Source organism: Corylus avellana, chromosome ca1, assembly GCF_901000735.1.
Source record: "Corylus avellana chromosome ca1, CavTom2PMs-1.0".
NCBI classification, from domain to species: Eukaryota; Viridiplantae; Streptophyta; class Magnoliopsida; order Fagales; family Betulaceae; genus Corylus; species Corylus avellana.
The window spans coordinates 50,518,188-50,534,480 of record NC_081541.1 but is presented as its reverse complement, the minus strand read 5'-3'; the positions used below and the strand labels follow the sequence as shown (position 1 = coordinate 50,534,480).

The window sequence follows — 16,293 nt, the reverse complement described above, 5'->3', positions numbered from 1 at the left end:
CAGAGTCTCCACTTTTCCGGTGAAGGCTCAGCCTACCGGAAAGGGAAAGGTTTTGTTGACTTATACGAGAAGGTATTTTGGGCAAAAAAAATGGGACGATGCGTCGGTAGACACGTTTGCGGCTTGTGGGCAGGGAAAAGGGGTTATGGGGTCGAGGCCGGAATCAACCCAGAGGGTGCCGGAGATGCAAGTCTAGCCGGAAAATGCACAGAGCTCGTCGATTGTTCTATGGAGACCGGAATCAGTCCAGAGGGTGCCGGAGAAGCTGGGGAAAGTATTGCGACTTATGGGCAGGGAAAGGGGATACTGGGGTCAAGGCCGGAATCAGTCCAGAGGGTGTCGGAGACGCAATCACAGCCGGAAAACACCCAGAGCCCGCCGATGTGTACTGTGGAGACCAGAGATGGGGGGACAGGTATGGGTGTGGGTACTGATTAGTTCCTGGTGGAGATACACTCTCGTCGGAATAAAAGGATGGTAGTGGGGAGCTGTTTGCAGGAATTCTGTTGGGGGGAGGCTAGCAGTATGAGTCCGCAGTTTCTGGAGGGAGAAAAAGGAGTGGAGTGTATGCCGGCAGTGGAGCCTTTCGGGCCTGGCTCTAGTTTGGAAGAGGAAAGTATCTCAGATTCTGATGGGTTGGAGGATTTAGGGCCAGGGTTGATGTCGTCCAATTGGGTAGTTAATAATTGCCTCAAATTCTGCCCTAAAATTGGTATTACTGATGAAGGGAAGAAAGGGGAGTTGGAGTTTTTGTTCAACTCTATTGAAGCTTCTAGGAATCAGGGTGTTGCTGATTTGGGAGGAATCTCTGCCTATGTTCCAGCCCCAACAGGATTAAAGGAGTTCATGGATGGTGAGAGGGGCACGTTGGTGGATCATGAAGTTTAACATAGTTGCATGGAATGTGAGAGGGTTGAATGCCCTCAAAAAAAGGTTGCATATTAGGGGTCTATTGAAAGAGTGGAAAGTAGATGTAGTGTGTTTGATTGAGACAAAGATGGAGGTTATTTCCAGAGAGGTGGTTCATAGTCTTTGGGGAGGCCAACATGTGGGGTGGAAGTTCAAAGGGTCGAATGGCTTGTCGGGGGGGATGTTATTGATGTGGGATAGGAGGGTGGTGAAGTGTAAGGAGGAGTGTGTGGGGTATTTTTCATTGGCTTGCTCTTTTCAAAATGTGGAGGACAATTGGGAGTGGGCTTTTGGGGGGGTGTATGGTCCGAATGAGGATGGGGAGAGAAGGGCTCTTTGGGAAGAGTTGGCTGGTTTGATGAATGTGTGGGAGGTTCCTTGGTGCCTTGGAGGGGATTTTAATATCGTTCGGTTCCCTAGTGAGCGCTCCAGTGTTTCTTACTATTCCACTGGCATGATGGATTTCTCGGATTTTATCTCAGAGAAAATTTGGTGGACATGCCCTTGATGGGGGGTCAATTTACGTGGTCTAATAATCAAGAAAATGAGAGCTGGTCTAGAATTGACCGCTTCTTGATTTCCTCGGATTGGGAAGATCACTACCCTGCAGTGTCACAAAGAAGACTTCAGCGCTTGATTTCCGATCACTTCCCTTTATTATTGGACTGTGGGGCCCCTTGTGGAGGTAATAAAAGTTTTAAATTTCAAAATATGTGGCTTAAAGCTGAAGATTTTGTTGATAAGGTTAGTTCTTGGTGGGGATCTTATTCGTTTGAGGGTTTACCTAGCTTTGTGCTTGCTAAGAAATTGAAATCTCTCAAATTGGATTTGAAAAAGTGGAATGAGGAGGTGTTTGGGGACATTGGGAGAAAGAAAAAGGAGTTGTTGGGAGGTATTCAGGAGTTGGATGAGTTGGCAGAGGTAAGAGGTTAGCCCAGGAAGAGAAGGTCCGAAAGGCGGATATGGTGAAAGAATTGGAGAACACCTTGCTATGTGAAGAAATTCATTGGCGTCAAAAATCGAGAACTTTGTGGCTCAAGGAGGGGGACCGCAATACTCGTTTCTTTCACAAGATGGCTAACTCTCACCGCAGGTTCAATCGTGTGGAAGAGCTGTGTAGTAATGGTGTACTTTCCGATGATCCAGCTGAGGTAAAAGCTCACATTGTGAGTTATTATCAAAGCTTATACTCGGGACAAAGCTCGTGGCGCCCTAAAATGGACAACCAGCCTTTTTTGTCCATAGATGAGGAGGATAATAGGTGGTTAGAAAGAGATTTTGAGGAAAAGGAAGTTTGGGAGGTGGTTAAAGGCATGGATGGTGATAAGGCTCCGGGTCCGGATGGCTTCTCCATGGCTTTTTTTCAAGCCTGTTGGGGGGTTGTCAAACATGATGTTATGGCGGTTTTTGCCGAGTTCCATCGTAGACGACAGTTGGTGAAGAGCTTGAATGCAACTTTTGTTTCCTTGATCCCAAAAAAGGCAGATGCGGTGGAGATGGACTTTCGGCCCATTAGCTTGGTGGGAGGGATGTACAAAATTGTTTCTAAGGTTCTTGCAACAAGGATGAGAACTGTGTTGGGTAAGATCATATCATACTCTCAAAATGCTTTTTATTGGGGATCGCCAAATCCTAGATTCTATTCTTATTGCAAATGAAAGTGTGGATAGTCGCATGAAGTCAGGGGTGCCAGGTGTTCTTTGCAAATTAGATTTGGAGAAGGCCTACGACCATGTGAATTGGGACTTTGTGTTGTATTTGCTGCATAGGTGTGGTTTTGGTGAGAGGTGGAGAGCGTGGATAGAGTGGTATATTACATCGGTAAGATTTTCCATTCTTGTGAATGGTTCTCCGGAAGGCTTCTTCAATAGCTCGAGGGGAATTCGGCAATGGGACCCTCTTTCTCCGTTACTTTTTGTGCTTGTTATGGAGGCTTTGAGTAAGATGGTGAATGTGTCGGTTGACCAAGGCTTTTTGACTGGTTTCTCGGTGGGAAATAGGGTGTTATCGGAGTTAGTGGTTTCTCACTCTTTATTTGCTGATGACACGTTGATCTTTTGTGAAGATTCTATCGAGCAAATCCGGTATGTGCGTCTCATTCTTTTATGTTTTGAAGCTGTTTCGGGTTTGAGAGTGAATCTTGGTAAATCTAAAATTGTGGCTATTGGTGAGGTGGAGAACATAGGGGTTTTAGCTAATATCCTTGGGTGTAGTGTTTCGAATTTGCTGATGAAGTATTTGGGTCTCCCTCTTGGGGCGAGGCATAAGGATAAGGCTGTGTGGAATGATGTGATCGAAAAAATGGAGCGTCAGATGGCAGGTTGGAAGAGAATGTATCTCTCTAAAGGAGGTCGTATAACTCTCATTAAGAGTACGCTCTCTAATCTTCCAACTTACTTTTTGTCTTTGTTTCGGATTCCTATGAGTGTAGCTAAAAGACTTGAGAAAGTTCAAAGAGACTTCTTATGGGGAGGGATGGGAGACGAGCCTAAGCTGCATCTTGTAAATTGGAATCAAGTTTGTCGTCCCCTTCGGTACGGCGGGCTTGGCATTCGTAAGTTGCATCAGTTTAATCAAGCTTTACTGGGTAAATGGCTTTGGAGATATGCTAATGAGAGTGAGGCTTTATGGTATAAGGTTATCAAAGCTAAATATGAAGATCAGGAGGGTGGTTGGTGCATTAAGGAGGTTTCGGGTTCCCATGGTGTGGGCTTATGGAAACACATTCGTCAAGGTTGGAATTTTTTTGCCAAAGGTATTCGTTATGAGGTGGGGGAGGGTTCAAAAGTTCGTTTTTGGCTGGATATTTGGTGTGGGGACTCCTCTTTGAAGCATGCTTTCCCGTCTTTGTTCAGCATAGCCAGACACAAAGAAGCTTGGGTGAAGGATAACTTTATTTGGAGGAATGGGGTTGTCGAATGGAATGTCATTTTTGTGCGGTCAATACAGGATTGGGAGATGGATTTGATTTCTTCTTTCTTTGACCGGTTGTACTCGCACAAGATATCCATAGGCTCTATGGATTGTATTAGATGGTCTTCATCTAAGAAAGGCAATTTCGAGGTTAAGTCTCTCTTCAAGGCCTTGTCCAAATGTGACCATGAGGTATTCCCTTGGAAGAGCATTTGGCGTACTAAGGTCCCTTTGCGAGTGGCTTTCTTTGGGTGGACCGCGGCCTTAGGCAAAATTTTGACTCACGACACCCTGCGGAAGAGGAACCTAGTGGTAGTTGAATAGTGTTATATGTGCAAGAAGAATGGAGAGTCGGTCGATCATCTTCTTTCCATTGCGAGATCGCAAGTGTCCTTTGGCATACTATTTTTGATTGGTTTGGGCTGCTTTGGGTCATGCCTTGCAAGGTGAGGGGCTTGTTCGATTGCTGGTGGTCGGGAGGTCGTTCCCGAAGCGCGGTAGTGTGGAAGATGATTCCTTTGTGTCTTATGTGGTGTATTTGGAATGAAAGGAATGCTAGATGCTTTGAGGACTCCACTAGGACTATAGAGGAATTGACTCATTTTTTCTTCTTTACTTTGTATTCCTGGACGGCCGCTTGGCTAGCTCCTATAAGGATTAGCTTCTCCGATTTCCTTTTTCATTTTTCTCCCTCTTAGGCACTCTCTTTTATACTTCCCGTGTGTGTGGGTTGCGCCCCTCTGCGCTCTTTTATATCATATTTACTTATCAAAAAAAAAAAAACATAATGATACGATGAACCATACATATCCATTGCAATTTGGCATTTCTTAAGGCTCTTTATGAAATAAAAGTTATGTGTTCCCACACTTGAACATAATGAGCCCTGGTGCTGAACATGGTATTCTAAAGAACAAGATATGATTAATGTCTTTGCTACATTTGAAGCCTGTTGCCTTTATTTTATTATATTCTGGTATCAGTGAGTGAAAGTAAATTACTTCTTCCTGCTGTTATCATATGTCGGCAGATTCTGAGAACTTCAAATATTGTATAATTTACTGACACATGTATTTTCATTGACAAATATTTGACTATTGTGCATTACACGTTTTAGAATTCATAGAAAGAAAGATATTTGATGTTTGCACATTACAACTGGTTATTACTTATAAAAAAAAAAAAAAAAAAAAAAACAGTTTTAAGTTTTTGTTCCCATTCAGGCCGCTTTCTTGGCAATAAAGAGTAGCGGGGGAAAGCTTTTGGTATTTCAATCAGGTAAGCTCATAATTTTCTATACAATAATATTTTCTTATTGGCCTGTTACAATATAAGGTTTGCTACATGCTTGTTTATGTTCCGTGTATGCAGTCATTTATGTGGTGTCCCTCCTGTAGTTTTCTTCTTAAAGAAGTCTGTAGAAGATTACAAAAACAAAACGAAAACCATCATTGTTTCTAGTTTGATTTTGGTGCCTGTGATACTGTGACATTCTGATGTTGCAGTTACCTGCTGCACAGATTCAAATTTAGGGGATATGTGTAAATTTTACTAATTGCTAGCTGCATTTTTCATTATAATTTAATTTTAAAAAATCCTTTTGTATATTACTATGATTGTAATATATCATAGTAAACTATCATTTCTATTCACAAAATTCAAAAGTTTGTCAAGTATCACTAATTTAAGATCCTCTTGCAACTTGATCGAAGGTCTCAAATTTTACTATTTTGTATGTAACAAAGCAATGGATAAAAATTCACGCACAATAAAAGCAAATGGTTAACAAAAATTAAGCTCGATGAATTAGAATATTCATAGAGAGGTATGTAAGCATCAGGTAAAGTAATTCAAATATATAATCATGAAAAATATTAATGCATTTGATAACTTACTAGAAGTTTATAGCATCATAGGATGCTGATGATTGTATTATGTTTTCTGCAGTCTTGCCATCAACTGGCATTGGATCACTTTCTGCTAGAGAGGCTGAGGGACGAACTAATATATCTGCAGGGGAGAAGGTATTAGTATCTTATATGTATCTTTTGTCTAACCATCTGTGCATTCTTTGTATAAATATGATGGCTGTTGTTCTTGCTTTTGCTGTGTGGTATTGTCAATCAGTAAAATAAGGCCAGATCATTGTTCCCCCAGACCCCAAATGAAAGAATCAATTAATATTGACTTCTTGTAAAGACGTTCTTACTGTTGGTTCATTATATGTAACGTTCATTTTGTTTTCTATTTCATCTAATGAACCATTCAATTTGTTTTCTATTTCATCTCTTTGTGTTTGTTCATTAATGTTGTGCTTTTGAATTGAACTTTTTCCCCACTGGATTTCAGGAGGCCCATAAATTGCTCCAACCAGCAGACAAAACTTTAAAGACGATGGCAATTGAATTTGCTGAGTATCAGGTTAACTTTAATTTCTTCTCAGTTGACTGTGATATGGATTCTGATAATAAATTCTGCCAACTGACACTCATTAGTGGTTATAGCAGCGAGTGAGCATATTTTATTTGGGCTAATTGTTATTATCATGATGTTTCCAGGTCTGTGTTGATGTATTTATTACTACCCAGGCGTATGTGGACATTGCTTCTATATCTGTTGTCCCAAGAACAACTGGAGGACAGGTATTAATGAATGTCTGGTTCTTGGTTAGGCGTCGTTTGTTAATACTTTTAAGAGGGTGCATTTTTTTTCTTTTTTGAAAAGGTGTTATAATGTGATATAAAGGGGAAAATAGTTTTTGAGTGTTTTGCATTTTGGGTTGTTTGTAAATGTTTCTGTTTTGAAAAGGAGAAAACAAAAGGGAGAAGGAAAAAAATGTTATCAAACAAAGCTTTTTTTTCTTGTGTATTGGTTGTTTCATGATTCAACTTCGAATGTCTTCCATTTTCTTCCAGGTTTATTATTACTACCCGTTCTCGGCTCTTTCTGATTCTGCGAAGCTTTACAATGATCTAAGATGGAATGTGACAAGGCCCCAAGGTTTTGAGGCAGTGATGCGTGTGAGATGCAGCCAGGTAGTCTTTTTGTTACACTTGCGTTTCTTTTTATGTAAGCTTCTATATACTTGGTATTTGTCCTACTCTAGTGACTTGATATTGTTTTCGTCATTTATAGGGTATTCAAGTTCAAGAATACCATGGAAACTTTTGCAAACGCACTCCGACAGATGTTGACCTACCTGGGGTTTGTATATCTACATAATGTTTGATTATAATTGTGTTATTTTTATTTGAAATTCATTTTTATTTTCCACAAAAATTTTAATGTTACAGAATTACAGATTAAGTTGACCATTAATAACACTGAAATCTTGAAGTTTTTAATCATTGTGTTGGAATTTTATTGAAAGATATTCGCGTTTTATCTTTGAACTGTATAGGCTTGATTTATCCTCTAGAGATGATTATGTAATTGGTTTTCTTAATTTGAATTCCAGCATCAGACTAAATTCAAAATCATTCTCTTCGTTTTGCATTAGGCCTGTTGGTATATTTCCAGTTTTTTTTTTTTTTTTATCGTGGGTGCTTCTTGTTTAAGGCAGATTCTGTAATTCTTCTTACCATGTTTTCTTTAAGCCTAACACATCTTTCTGCTTTGCAGATTGACTGTGACAAAACTATAATGGTAACCTTAAAACACGATGATAAGTTGCAGGATGGCTCGGAATGTGCTTTTCAGGTACAAGTAAATTTCTGAAGTGGCGTTTGTAATGATCATTTTTTTTTTTTTTTTAGGGAAAAATATAATTTAGCCCCCCAAATTACCAATCATTTACGATTTAGCCCTCCAATGTTCAAAAAGTAATAAAGTAGCCCCCAAACTACCAACCAGTTGCAATTTAACCACTCCATTAGTTATCACCATCAAATAGGATGGAAAATTCAATACGACGTCATTTTGGCAAGGTTAAGTTACTAAAATGCCATTTTGAAAAAAAAAAAAAAGAAAAAAAAAATGCAATTTAAAAAATGTCCCCAAAACGACGTCATTTTGAGAAAAAAAAAATTAAAATTTTAATTAAAAAACAAATTGATTTTATATGAAACGACGACGCCAAAGCTTGCTGCTCCACTGCCTTGAATAGCCCAAAACAAATCTTCTCCCATGGATTTTCTGTCAAGAAGTCTGCCATTAACATCAACTAGCCTCGCATCAACAATGTTATCCACCGAGAGGCCGTACTTTCTCATCATATTGCCGTAGCCGCCGCCGCCAAAATGCCCTCCGACACCGACAGTTGGACAAACACCTGCCGGAAAGCCATGTTTTTTACTTTTCTCTGCAATTCTGTAGTAAAGTTCACCGAGAGTTGCTCTGGCCTGCACCCAAGCAGTCTCCCTCCCCACATCAATGTGAATGGAGCGGAGATTGAACATGTCAAGAATAAAGAACGCAACTTGGGATATGGGATTCATCTGCAGATTTGGGAAATGCCGCCGCTTCGAATTTTCATCTGCAGATTATGCTTTTGAGCACAAAGCATGGCTGCTTGGATATGGGATTCATGCAGAGCAGTGAGAATGAGGAAAGGCTAGTTGGTTGTGGAGGTGTTGAATCGAAGGTTTTGGATGTAAGATTGCAAAACAGAGGAGTAGGAGGAATTGTTGGGAGTATTTATTGCTGGAGAGATTGGGTGAGAGGGCTGAGAATGGCTCAAGGGGGTGGCTTGTTGGCCACCCCCAGACCTGTGGGTGTAGCTGGGCGGCCACCCCACAGGCCTGGGGGTGGCTCGCCGGCCACCCCATAGGCCATGGGGGTGGCCAGCGAGCCACCCCTAAACCACCGTTTTTTTTTTTTTTTTTCCAAAACGACGTCGTTTTTGGGGGCATTTTTTAAATTGATTTTTTTTCTTTCAAATGGACATTTTAGTAACTTAACCTTTCCAAAACGATGTAGTATTAAATTTTTTATCCTATTTGACGGTAATGACTAACGGAGTAGCCAAATTGCAACTTATTGGTAGTTTGGAGGGTTACTTTATCACTTTTTGAACATTAGGGGGCTAAAATGAAAATAGCTGTTAGTTTGGGGAGCTAAATTATATTTTTCCCTTTTTTTTTTTAACTTTATGAAGGTGTTTGTCTTATCTGTTAGTGCGGGAAAGTAAAATGTTATCATTAGTAGTTTTACTAATATTTGTGTTATTTATGCATTTGTTTATTTTGTGTAGTGTGCCCTTCTTTACACCACTGTGTATGGCCAACGAAGAATTCGACTTACGACTTTATCTCTCCCTTGCACTAGTATGCTAAGTAATCTATTCCGCTCGGCTGACTTGGACACTCAATTTGCTTGTTTCTTGAAAGAAGGTATTTGATCCTGTTTTTACTTGCTGCTATGCATTTTCGTTGGTTTTGTAAAATTCCTTTTGATAGCCATAACAACGGATTCATTGTGATCATTTTTTGTAACTCACAATAATGGATTTAAAATGTGAATATAAAATATTCTTGGCTACTCTAGGAGTCCTTACATGGCACTGCCTCCTTGTTGGTAGTGTCGTTTTACATCTTAACAGAAACACTATGATTCATGGTTTCATTATGCTTTTTGATTTACTAATTTTATATGACAGAATACTAACAGTTATTTTATTTTTGCTCTTGTAGCGGCACATAAAATTCCATCCTCTCCACTCTTGCTAGTCCGGGAACAAGTGACAAATCTTTGTATCAGTGTTCTGCTTTCTTATCGTAAATTCTGTGCTACAGTAACATCGTCTGGACAGCTGATTCTTCCTGAGGCACTTAAGCTGCTGCCTCTATACACCCTTGGTATATTCCTTTCCTCTAATATGTTTATCCCAAGTTATAGGAATGTATTAAGTTTAGCTGCCACATTTTTGTGGTGTAAAGTGTATAGTATTATACACCCAAAAAAGCTCTCTCTCTCTCTCATATGTTTGGGTTTTTATACTTGTTCATTTTTTTTGGGGTGTTGTTTTTGGTGGGAAGATGATCTTGGTACATACTGTGGATTAGTCCTTGTGGTTTGATCCAGAAAGGCTTACTGGAAATCAGAGGTTGGTGGGGTGGAATTTTGGTATGGAATTAGGAATATTTAACAAATTTGGGTTTTGAGCTTCTCCCCCCACCCCCTAAGCGGTGGCATGATCTACATCACATGTGAAGGCACGTCCCACTAGTTTTCACCCTCCGTTCTTCTTAAACCCTCCTTTTCCCTGCCTACACTGACCAAAAGAGAAGGCAATCAACATACCATTCCTTCAATCTCTGTAAGTACACCACAACATTTTCTCCTAAATAGAAAATGATGTGAGTAGCACGTGGAGTCGTGTTTGGTGTCTCCCTTTTGAGGGTTGTCATACGAGGTGGAGATGGAGATGTGCTTCTATGTGGAGGAAAACTCTTTTGTCTTCTCAATGATGGAAGGTGAGTTAGTGGTCCGATTGGAGGAAGGGGAGAGGGTTTTGCTGGTGTAGTGATTTAGGGTGTCTAGTGTGCCGTCTGGCTGGTCTCAATGGTGGAAGTGGTGTTGCAGAACCCTGGCGTTAAGTATTTCGTTAAATCCTTTCGGGAGGGTTCAAATATGCTCCTATTCTAGAGAGGCGGTAATAGGGTTGGCTGGTTCTTGAGTTCGTGGTTTACGCAAGGGTGGCCGGAAAGGGCTTATTTTGCTTCTTAAGGAGCGCAAAGGGCCGGGATGGAGCTGTGTTGCTGGTGAGTTAAGGCGTTGGCTTTTCTTGAAGCCATGACTGTTTCTTTGTCTATTGGTATTCCCTCTCTGATGGGGAAGAAGCCTGGGAAGAAGGTTGGGCCTAGGGGGTGGGTATGGGTGTGCCATCATATGCACCGGTGATGCCAGCGGATGCCAGCGCTCCAATGACGGCAGAGGCACCGGCAGTGTGTTCTGGAGACCTGGTAGATAATCTTTCTAACACCCAATAGGGGTTCTCTGCGCGAGGCAACGTGGAGTGTGCTGACGGTGATGCAGATTTTGAGGTGGATTTTTAGCATGGAAAGGAGCCCTTTGCTCAAGGCAAGAAGATTTGCCCATTTGATGATTCAGAAAAAGGGGACGGCATGTTCTGTGGCAAGGGGAAGGGACATCTCATGAAGGTGAAATCTTAGGTGGATAGGGCCCTGTGGAAAATTCTGGAAGGTTTGGAGGTTTTGGGCTGCATTCCAGACTTTGAGTCGATCCATAATCCCATGGTATAAAGGGAGGAAGGTTTGGGGCCCCAGTGTAAGCCGCCCAGGCCCAAGTCACTTTTAAGATCTAAACCCAAATTGGGTTTGTGAGGTGATGCCCACATCTTTGTTGGGTTTGGGTGTGGGTCTTGTTTCACTGGGTAGGGTTTCTAGCCATCCCAATTCGAGTGGTCCTGGCTACAGAGATCGCATCTGGCATAGTTCGTCGTGATCGGATGTCTCTGGCATCCACAAGGATTGACGACTTGCACTTTAGGCCTCCTCTGGCAAGGTCTAATGTTTTCGTGCTCTCTTCGTTTGTTCAACATGCTTCGTTGGAGGAGGTTCTGCTTCCGGCAAGCCTAGGTGAAGTCAGTGTCTCCTTTTTGCTCCCTCCAAGGTCTCCTTTTTGCTCCCTCCTACAGCAAGGTCTATTATATCATCAGTAGTAGCCCAGATATCGATGGAGGACCCATGAAGTTCTACAACTGAAAGTTGAAGGGCAGTCGGTTTTCGAAGATGGATGTTAGTTTATTGTTGAGGCAGTTTTAGTGATCAGTGCTCTGCATGTTATTCCTTTGGGTTTCGGCCTGAGCTCGCCCTTGTCACTATCTACGATTACCCATGACCCGGCGACAGTGAGTGTTGTTGTTCGGAAACCCCCTCCGATGAGGGGTATTTTTCAAAGGGAGTTTCCAAGTTGAGTTCCTCTGTTGGGGCTCGTGGTTGTTCGCCTGAGCTGATCCATTCTCGGCCCTCGCCATAAGTGATGGATAAGGGAGGTGTCGTAAGTCCGACAGGGCCTATTTCTTCGTTGGTGTTGGTTGTGAGGGATGATGGGGATTTCCCCTCTCCTCTGGAGGCTTTTTCCCTGTCACTCCTTTGGATTTCCCCTCCCCTCTGGAGATTTTGTGTTGAGAATATGTCCTGTGGTGGGAGTTTCGTGTGAGAGGAATAAGGATCACATTGTGGCTTTCCTGACTGCCATTAAAGAGGATCATACTCGGGTGGTTAAGGGTGCTTGCTCTAATCCTAGAGGTAGAAGGGAGCTACTGAACCAAGAATGCTCCATAAACTATGATACTACAGGCACATCCTCTAGGCTTGGGAAAGGCAAGGCTCACTTTTTTTAGAGTTGAGTGCTTCGTGCGGGTTTCGAGTTTGAGGGCTGTTGGTGTTTGTGGGTTTCATATTTGAGAGTTTTTGGTGTTTGGTGTGATTTTCTTGGGTGGGTTCTGTTATGGTTTGGGTTATTTGGGTCTTTCTTGTACTCGCTTTAGTTGGGTGCTTCCTGTTGTATATTGCATGTATACTTAAGAGCGCCTTACACTTTTTATAAATTCTCTCTCTCTTTACTTATCAAAAACAATTTGCTGCAGGCAGCAAAGCACATGTGTTTGCAATTGAAACAAGAAGATTGAAAATCCTAGCAATCACACCTTGGCATTTTAAACAATAACACTTGACAAGAAAACAACTAAACCATATATAAAAACAAAAAGAAGCTTGAGAGCTGATTGCATTGAACCGTAATGAAGATACAGATGGAGTCCAAATTGGGAACTATAAAAATTTAAGAAAAGACGACACCAAAATTTTAAATGACGCAAGTAGTCCCAAAATAAAGACCCATGGACCAACCAAATAATCTTTAACTACTAAAATCTAGTTAAACTTTAACAACTGTCCCAGCAAGGTAGCAAGTGCCCCGAAGCAAATTTTCACCAATATGCCTACGTTTTGGTCTCTAAAGGTTTCTCTTTCTTCAGCCTCTTGTTGTCTGCTTCAAAAGATGACATGCTACTGCAAGAGTTGTACTGTTTGTATATACCCACCCATGCATATTTGTATGATAAATCTCTCTGAAGTTTCACCTTTGTTTTCTTTACTTCTTTTTACCTTCCATATTAAATTATTGCAGATCGAGTCTTTCAAACATTTGAGAAGAGTATGTGTATATTTATATTTTCTAAGTGGTTATTCCTGATAAATATGGTTGTCATCAAACATGTTGCTTCTGTTGGGAAAAATTGAAACCACAGATAATATTTGATGTCACTGATATTTTTTAGATTTACTATTGTAGATTGGTTTACATATATCTTGTTCCCTTGTTTCTTTTCAGCATTAATGAAAAGTACAGGACTGCGAAATGATGGGAGAATAGATGATCGTTCTATTTGGATCAATTATGTTTCCTACCTTTCTACTCCTTTGGCTATTCCACTGGTGTATCCAAGGATGCTGCCTATCCACAACCTTAGTCCAAAGGTGTGAATATGACTCTTAGAGTTATGTGATAAGTTTTCTAACCTCTGTTAAAACCACCTGATAACTTTCTCTTAATTGACAGGATAATGCTGAATCACTTGTTCCTACTGTGATTCCGCTTTCTAGTGAGCATGTTAATGAAGAAGGAATTTATCTTCTTGAGAATGGTGAGGACGGTTTGATATATATTGGGAACTCGGTGGATTCAAACATCTTGCAACAACTGTTTGGCATCTCCTCACCTAATGAAATTCCTACTCAGGTACTTTTTGTCTGATCCTTTCAGAATATGTAATTTTTGCCTTATTCATGGGAACAGCTTGTGTCTGAATCAAAATTAGTATTAAGCAAGGAAACTCAATTATTGTGGCATAATTGTCTGCAAAAAAATGTTGGAAGCCTGGACGACTTTGTGCTGCTTTATCTTTAAACCTTGTTTTGCCTTTTTCTTTTTCAATAAATGATGTGGGAGTCTGGACCCTAGTGAACAAGCCCTTGACGCATGAAAGGAATGCAAATCTAAAAGTATGGTATATGCTTTAAAATAATTATAATGGGGTGCATCTAATTTTGGTTTTCATGTTAAAGGCAACACAGGCAAGGGCGTTCATAAAATGCTTGGAGGCTCAATTCAATATATTTTTTTCCAAACTCCGTTGGATATTCCTGTGTTTGTTGCTTATGGTCCTTAGATCAAGTGGAATTACCGGACAGAATTTCCTCCAAACCGGTATGGAGGAAATATCCTCAAACCCATGTAAAATAGTGTCAAGTGTCTATAAATATTTAAAAAGGCACATTAAATTTAATCTAAATTAGTAAACTACTATTAATGAGGTTAAGAATTTAATGTGCCTTTTAAATGTTTATAGACACTTGACACTATTTACATGGGTTTGAGGATATTTCTTCCATACCGGTTTGGAGGAAATTTCTGTCCGAAATTACCTCCCCAAGCAAACAAGGAGTTTAGAGTGAGGTCTTGGGTGCGTGAGTTGTGTTTGCCTGTCAAGGAAAAAAAAATAAAAAGAAAAAGAGGTCCTCTTGGCGTTTGGGGTGATCTTAGTGTTGTGTTGTGAAAAATGAGAGATTTATCAGTGATGTGCATCATCAGAATTCTATTGCTGGCATGCATTTCCAGCTGTGCAACTTGGCTTTTTGTAACTTATGATTTTGTGCATTCAGTTTGTGCTGCAGCAATATGACAATCCACTATCGCAGAAACTAAATGATTTGGTAAATGAAATACGACGCCAAAGATGTTCCTACCTTCGGTATGACTGAAATTGTTTGTGTTACTTTTTCTTGTTCTTAAGAGAAATCATTACAGGATCTTTGGCTTATATAGCTACTTTAATTTATGATATCTATTTAATGCAATTGCTGATAATCTCTGTGATGCTTTTTGCAGCTTAAGATTGTGTAAGAAAGGAGATCCATCAGGTCAGTGCTTGTTGAAAACCGTTTAGGCAAACTAGGAAACCTAACTAATTGTACCTGCTTTTCAACTACTAAGTCTACTATATGTATAAATAGAACTCAAACGACATCAATTTTTCTACATGTAGCTGACCTTGTCCAACATATAGTCTCGTTCGGCAGAATCAGTTAATTCTTTCTGTTTGAGATTGAGAAGGGAGATTAACTGGTATTTGGGTGTCCCATCATGAAAGCTGGACCTGTTTGATGATTTCAGATTGAACCATCATGGGTGTTATTTTTTATAGCAGTAGCCAAATTTACTTCTTCATGACACTTGATTAAGACAAGGCCATGTAAAGTTGTAAGGAGAAAGGAGCAGTTATTCCATTGGAACAACCCTTTCACGTAACAAAGTTGAACTTTACAGTTTGCTAGACAACATAATTATTTATTTTGAATGAATAGGTCATTAAATAATATCGGTAGATCAGGTAGTGTTATATTGTAGTTTGTTTCATCTTATGTCCATAAAATGGGAAAAAAATGTTTTTTTTTTTTCAAGTGACCTCCACTCTTAACACAGCAATATTGTCATTTTAGTGTTCTTGGAAGTAGTTGCATTTTCTCCTTACAGATTAGTGCATTATAATGCTGATTTTTTATTTGGATTCATGTTGCCACTTAAATATTTGGGTTTAGAAATCTGTGGAGACTGGAAAATTGTATCAACTAGGAGGGTTAATGTTCCTATTTTTTTTTTGTTTACATGCTTCCAGATCGTTATTCATTGTATGCATTCTTCCTTCTCAAGCTCTAGGGCTCATCTACAAATTAGTGTCCCTTGTTTTGTTGTGATTGAACGCAGTAGAGACTACATCTCTCATTTAAGAAATTGTTAATTGTTCTAAAGCTTTTTACTATTTCTTGTCCCCAGGAGCATTGTTCTTCTCTTATTTGGTAGAAGATAAGAGTCCAAGCGGCCCTTCCTATGTTGAGTTTCTAGTCCATGTCCACCGGGAAATCCAAATGAAAATGTCGTCTTGATCATTTTTACGCTTCTTCAGTCGGATATACAAGTTTTGATCACCTCCGGCCATCGCGCACAAGAAATTCAAAGAAAAGCAGAACTCAGATTCTTGCTATCTGTATGCAGTAATCGGAACATCCCCTCTGTGCCTGTTGTATTAATTTGTTCAAAGCAAGCAAAGCTGAGCTTTGCTACTAGAGGTTTGTTAGAATAGGGTTATATTCAGTGGACAATGGTGCTAGCAAATACAAAGCTTTCATTTATTTATGTGTTTTGATTGTGTTAGTCTCCGAGGGAGAAGGGGAAAGAGAATGTATGAACGGTTTTGTTGTTGATCGCCATTGATAACTTGTAACTTTATGATGGAATAAAGAAACATGTAATAGCAATATAACAGGTTTAGTTCAATACATAAATTCTGGGGTCTTTTGATGATGAAACAATCTCTCTTTCTCCCAAACAATCTATCTTTGTTAATTGCGCATATTGTTGCTTGAAAGAATTTATTGGACATGTGTTGAGATCAATGGTTAAATGCAATATGAGATTTAAATGGTTAAGAATCATCTTGGGTGATTT

The 16,293-nt window shown here is 40.1% G+C and overlaps 1 protein-coding gene across 1 annotated transcript in view; it reads left to right on the top strand.

Annotated features, from left to right (window-relative positions):
* The window catches only part of LOC132181811 (protein transport protein SEC24 C-like), a 37,737-nt gene extending 21,580 nt beyond the window's left edge, over positions 1-16,157 (top strand). The window contains exons 12-25 of the mRNA XM_059595044.1: positions 5,046-5,100; positions 5,770-5,846; positions 6,172-6,243; positions 6,381-6,464; positions 6,738-6,857; positions 6,958-7,026; positions 7,444-7,521; positions 9,014-9,152; positions 9,453-9,617; positions 13,120-13,265; positions 13,348-13,527; positions 14,451-14,539; positions 14,677-14,708; positions 15,622-16,157. Of these exons, the coding sequence (XP_059451027.1) occupies positions 5,046-5,100; positions 5,770-5,846; positions 6,172-6,243; positions 6,381-6,464; positions 6,738-6,857; positions 6,958-7,026; positions 7,444-7,521; positions 9,014-9,152; positions 9,453-9,617; positions 13,120-13,265; positions 13,348-13,527; positions 14,451-14,539; positions 14,677-14,708; positions 15,622-15,731 (1,416 nt within the window). The 3' untranslated portion in view covers positions 15,732-16,157. The remainder of the gene's footprint in view (positions 1-5,045; positions 5,101-5,769; positions 5,847-6,171; positions 6,244-6,380; positions 6,465-6,737; positions 6,858-6,957; positions 7,027-7,443; positions 7,522-9,013; positions 9,153-9,452; positions 9,618-13,119; positions 13,266-13,347; positions 13,528-14,450; positions 14,540-14,676; positions 14,709-15,621) is intronic.
* Positions 16,158-16,293: the final 136 nt, after the last annotated feature.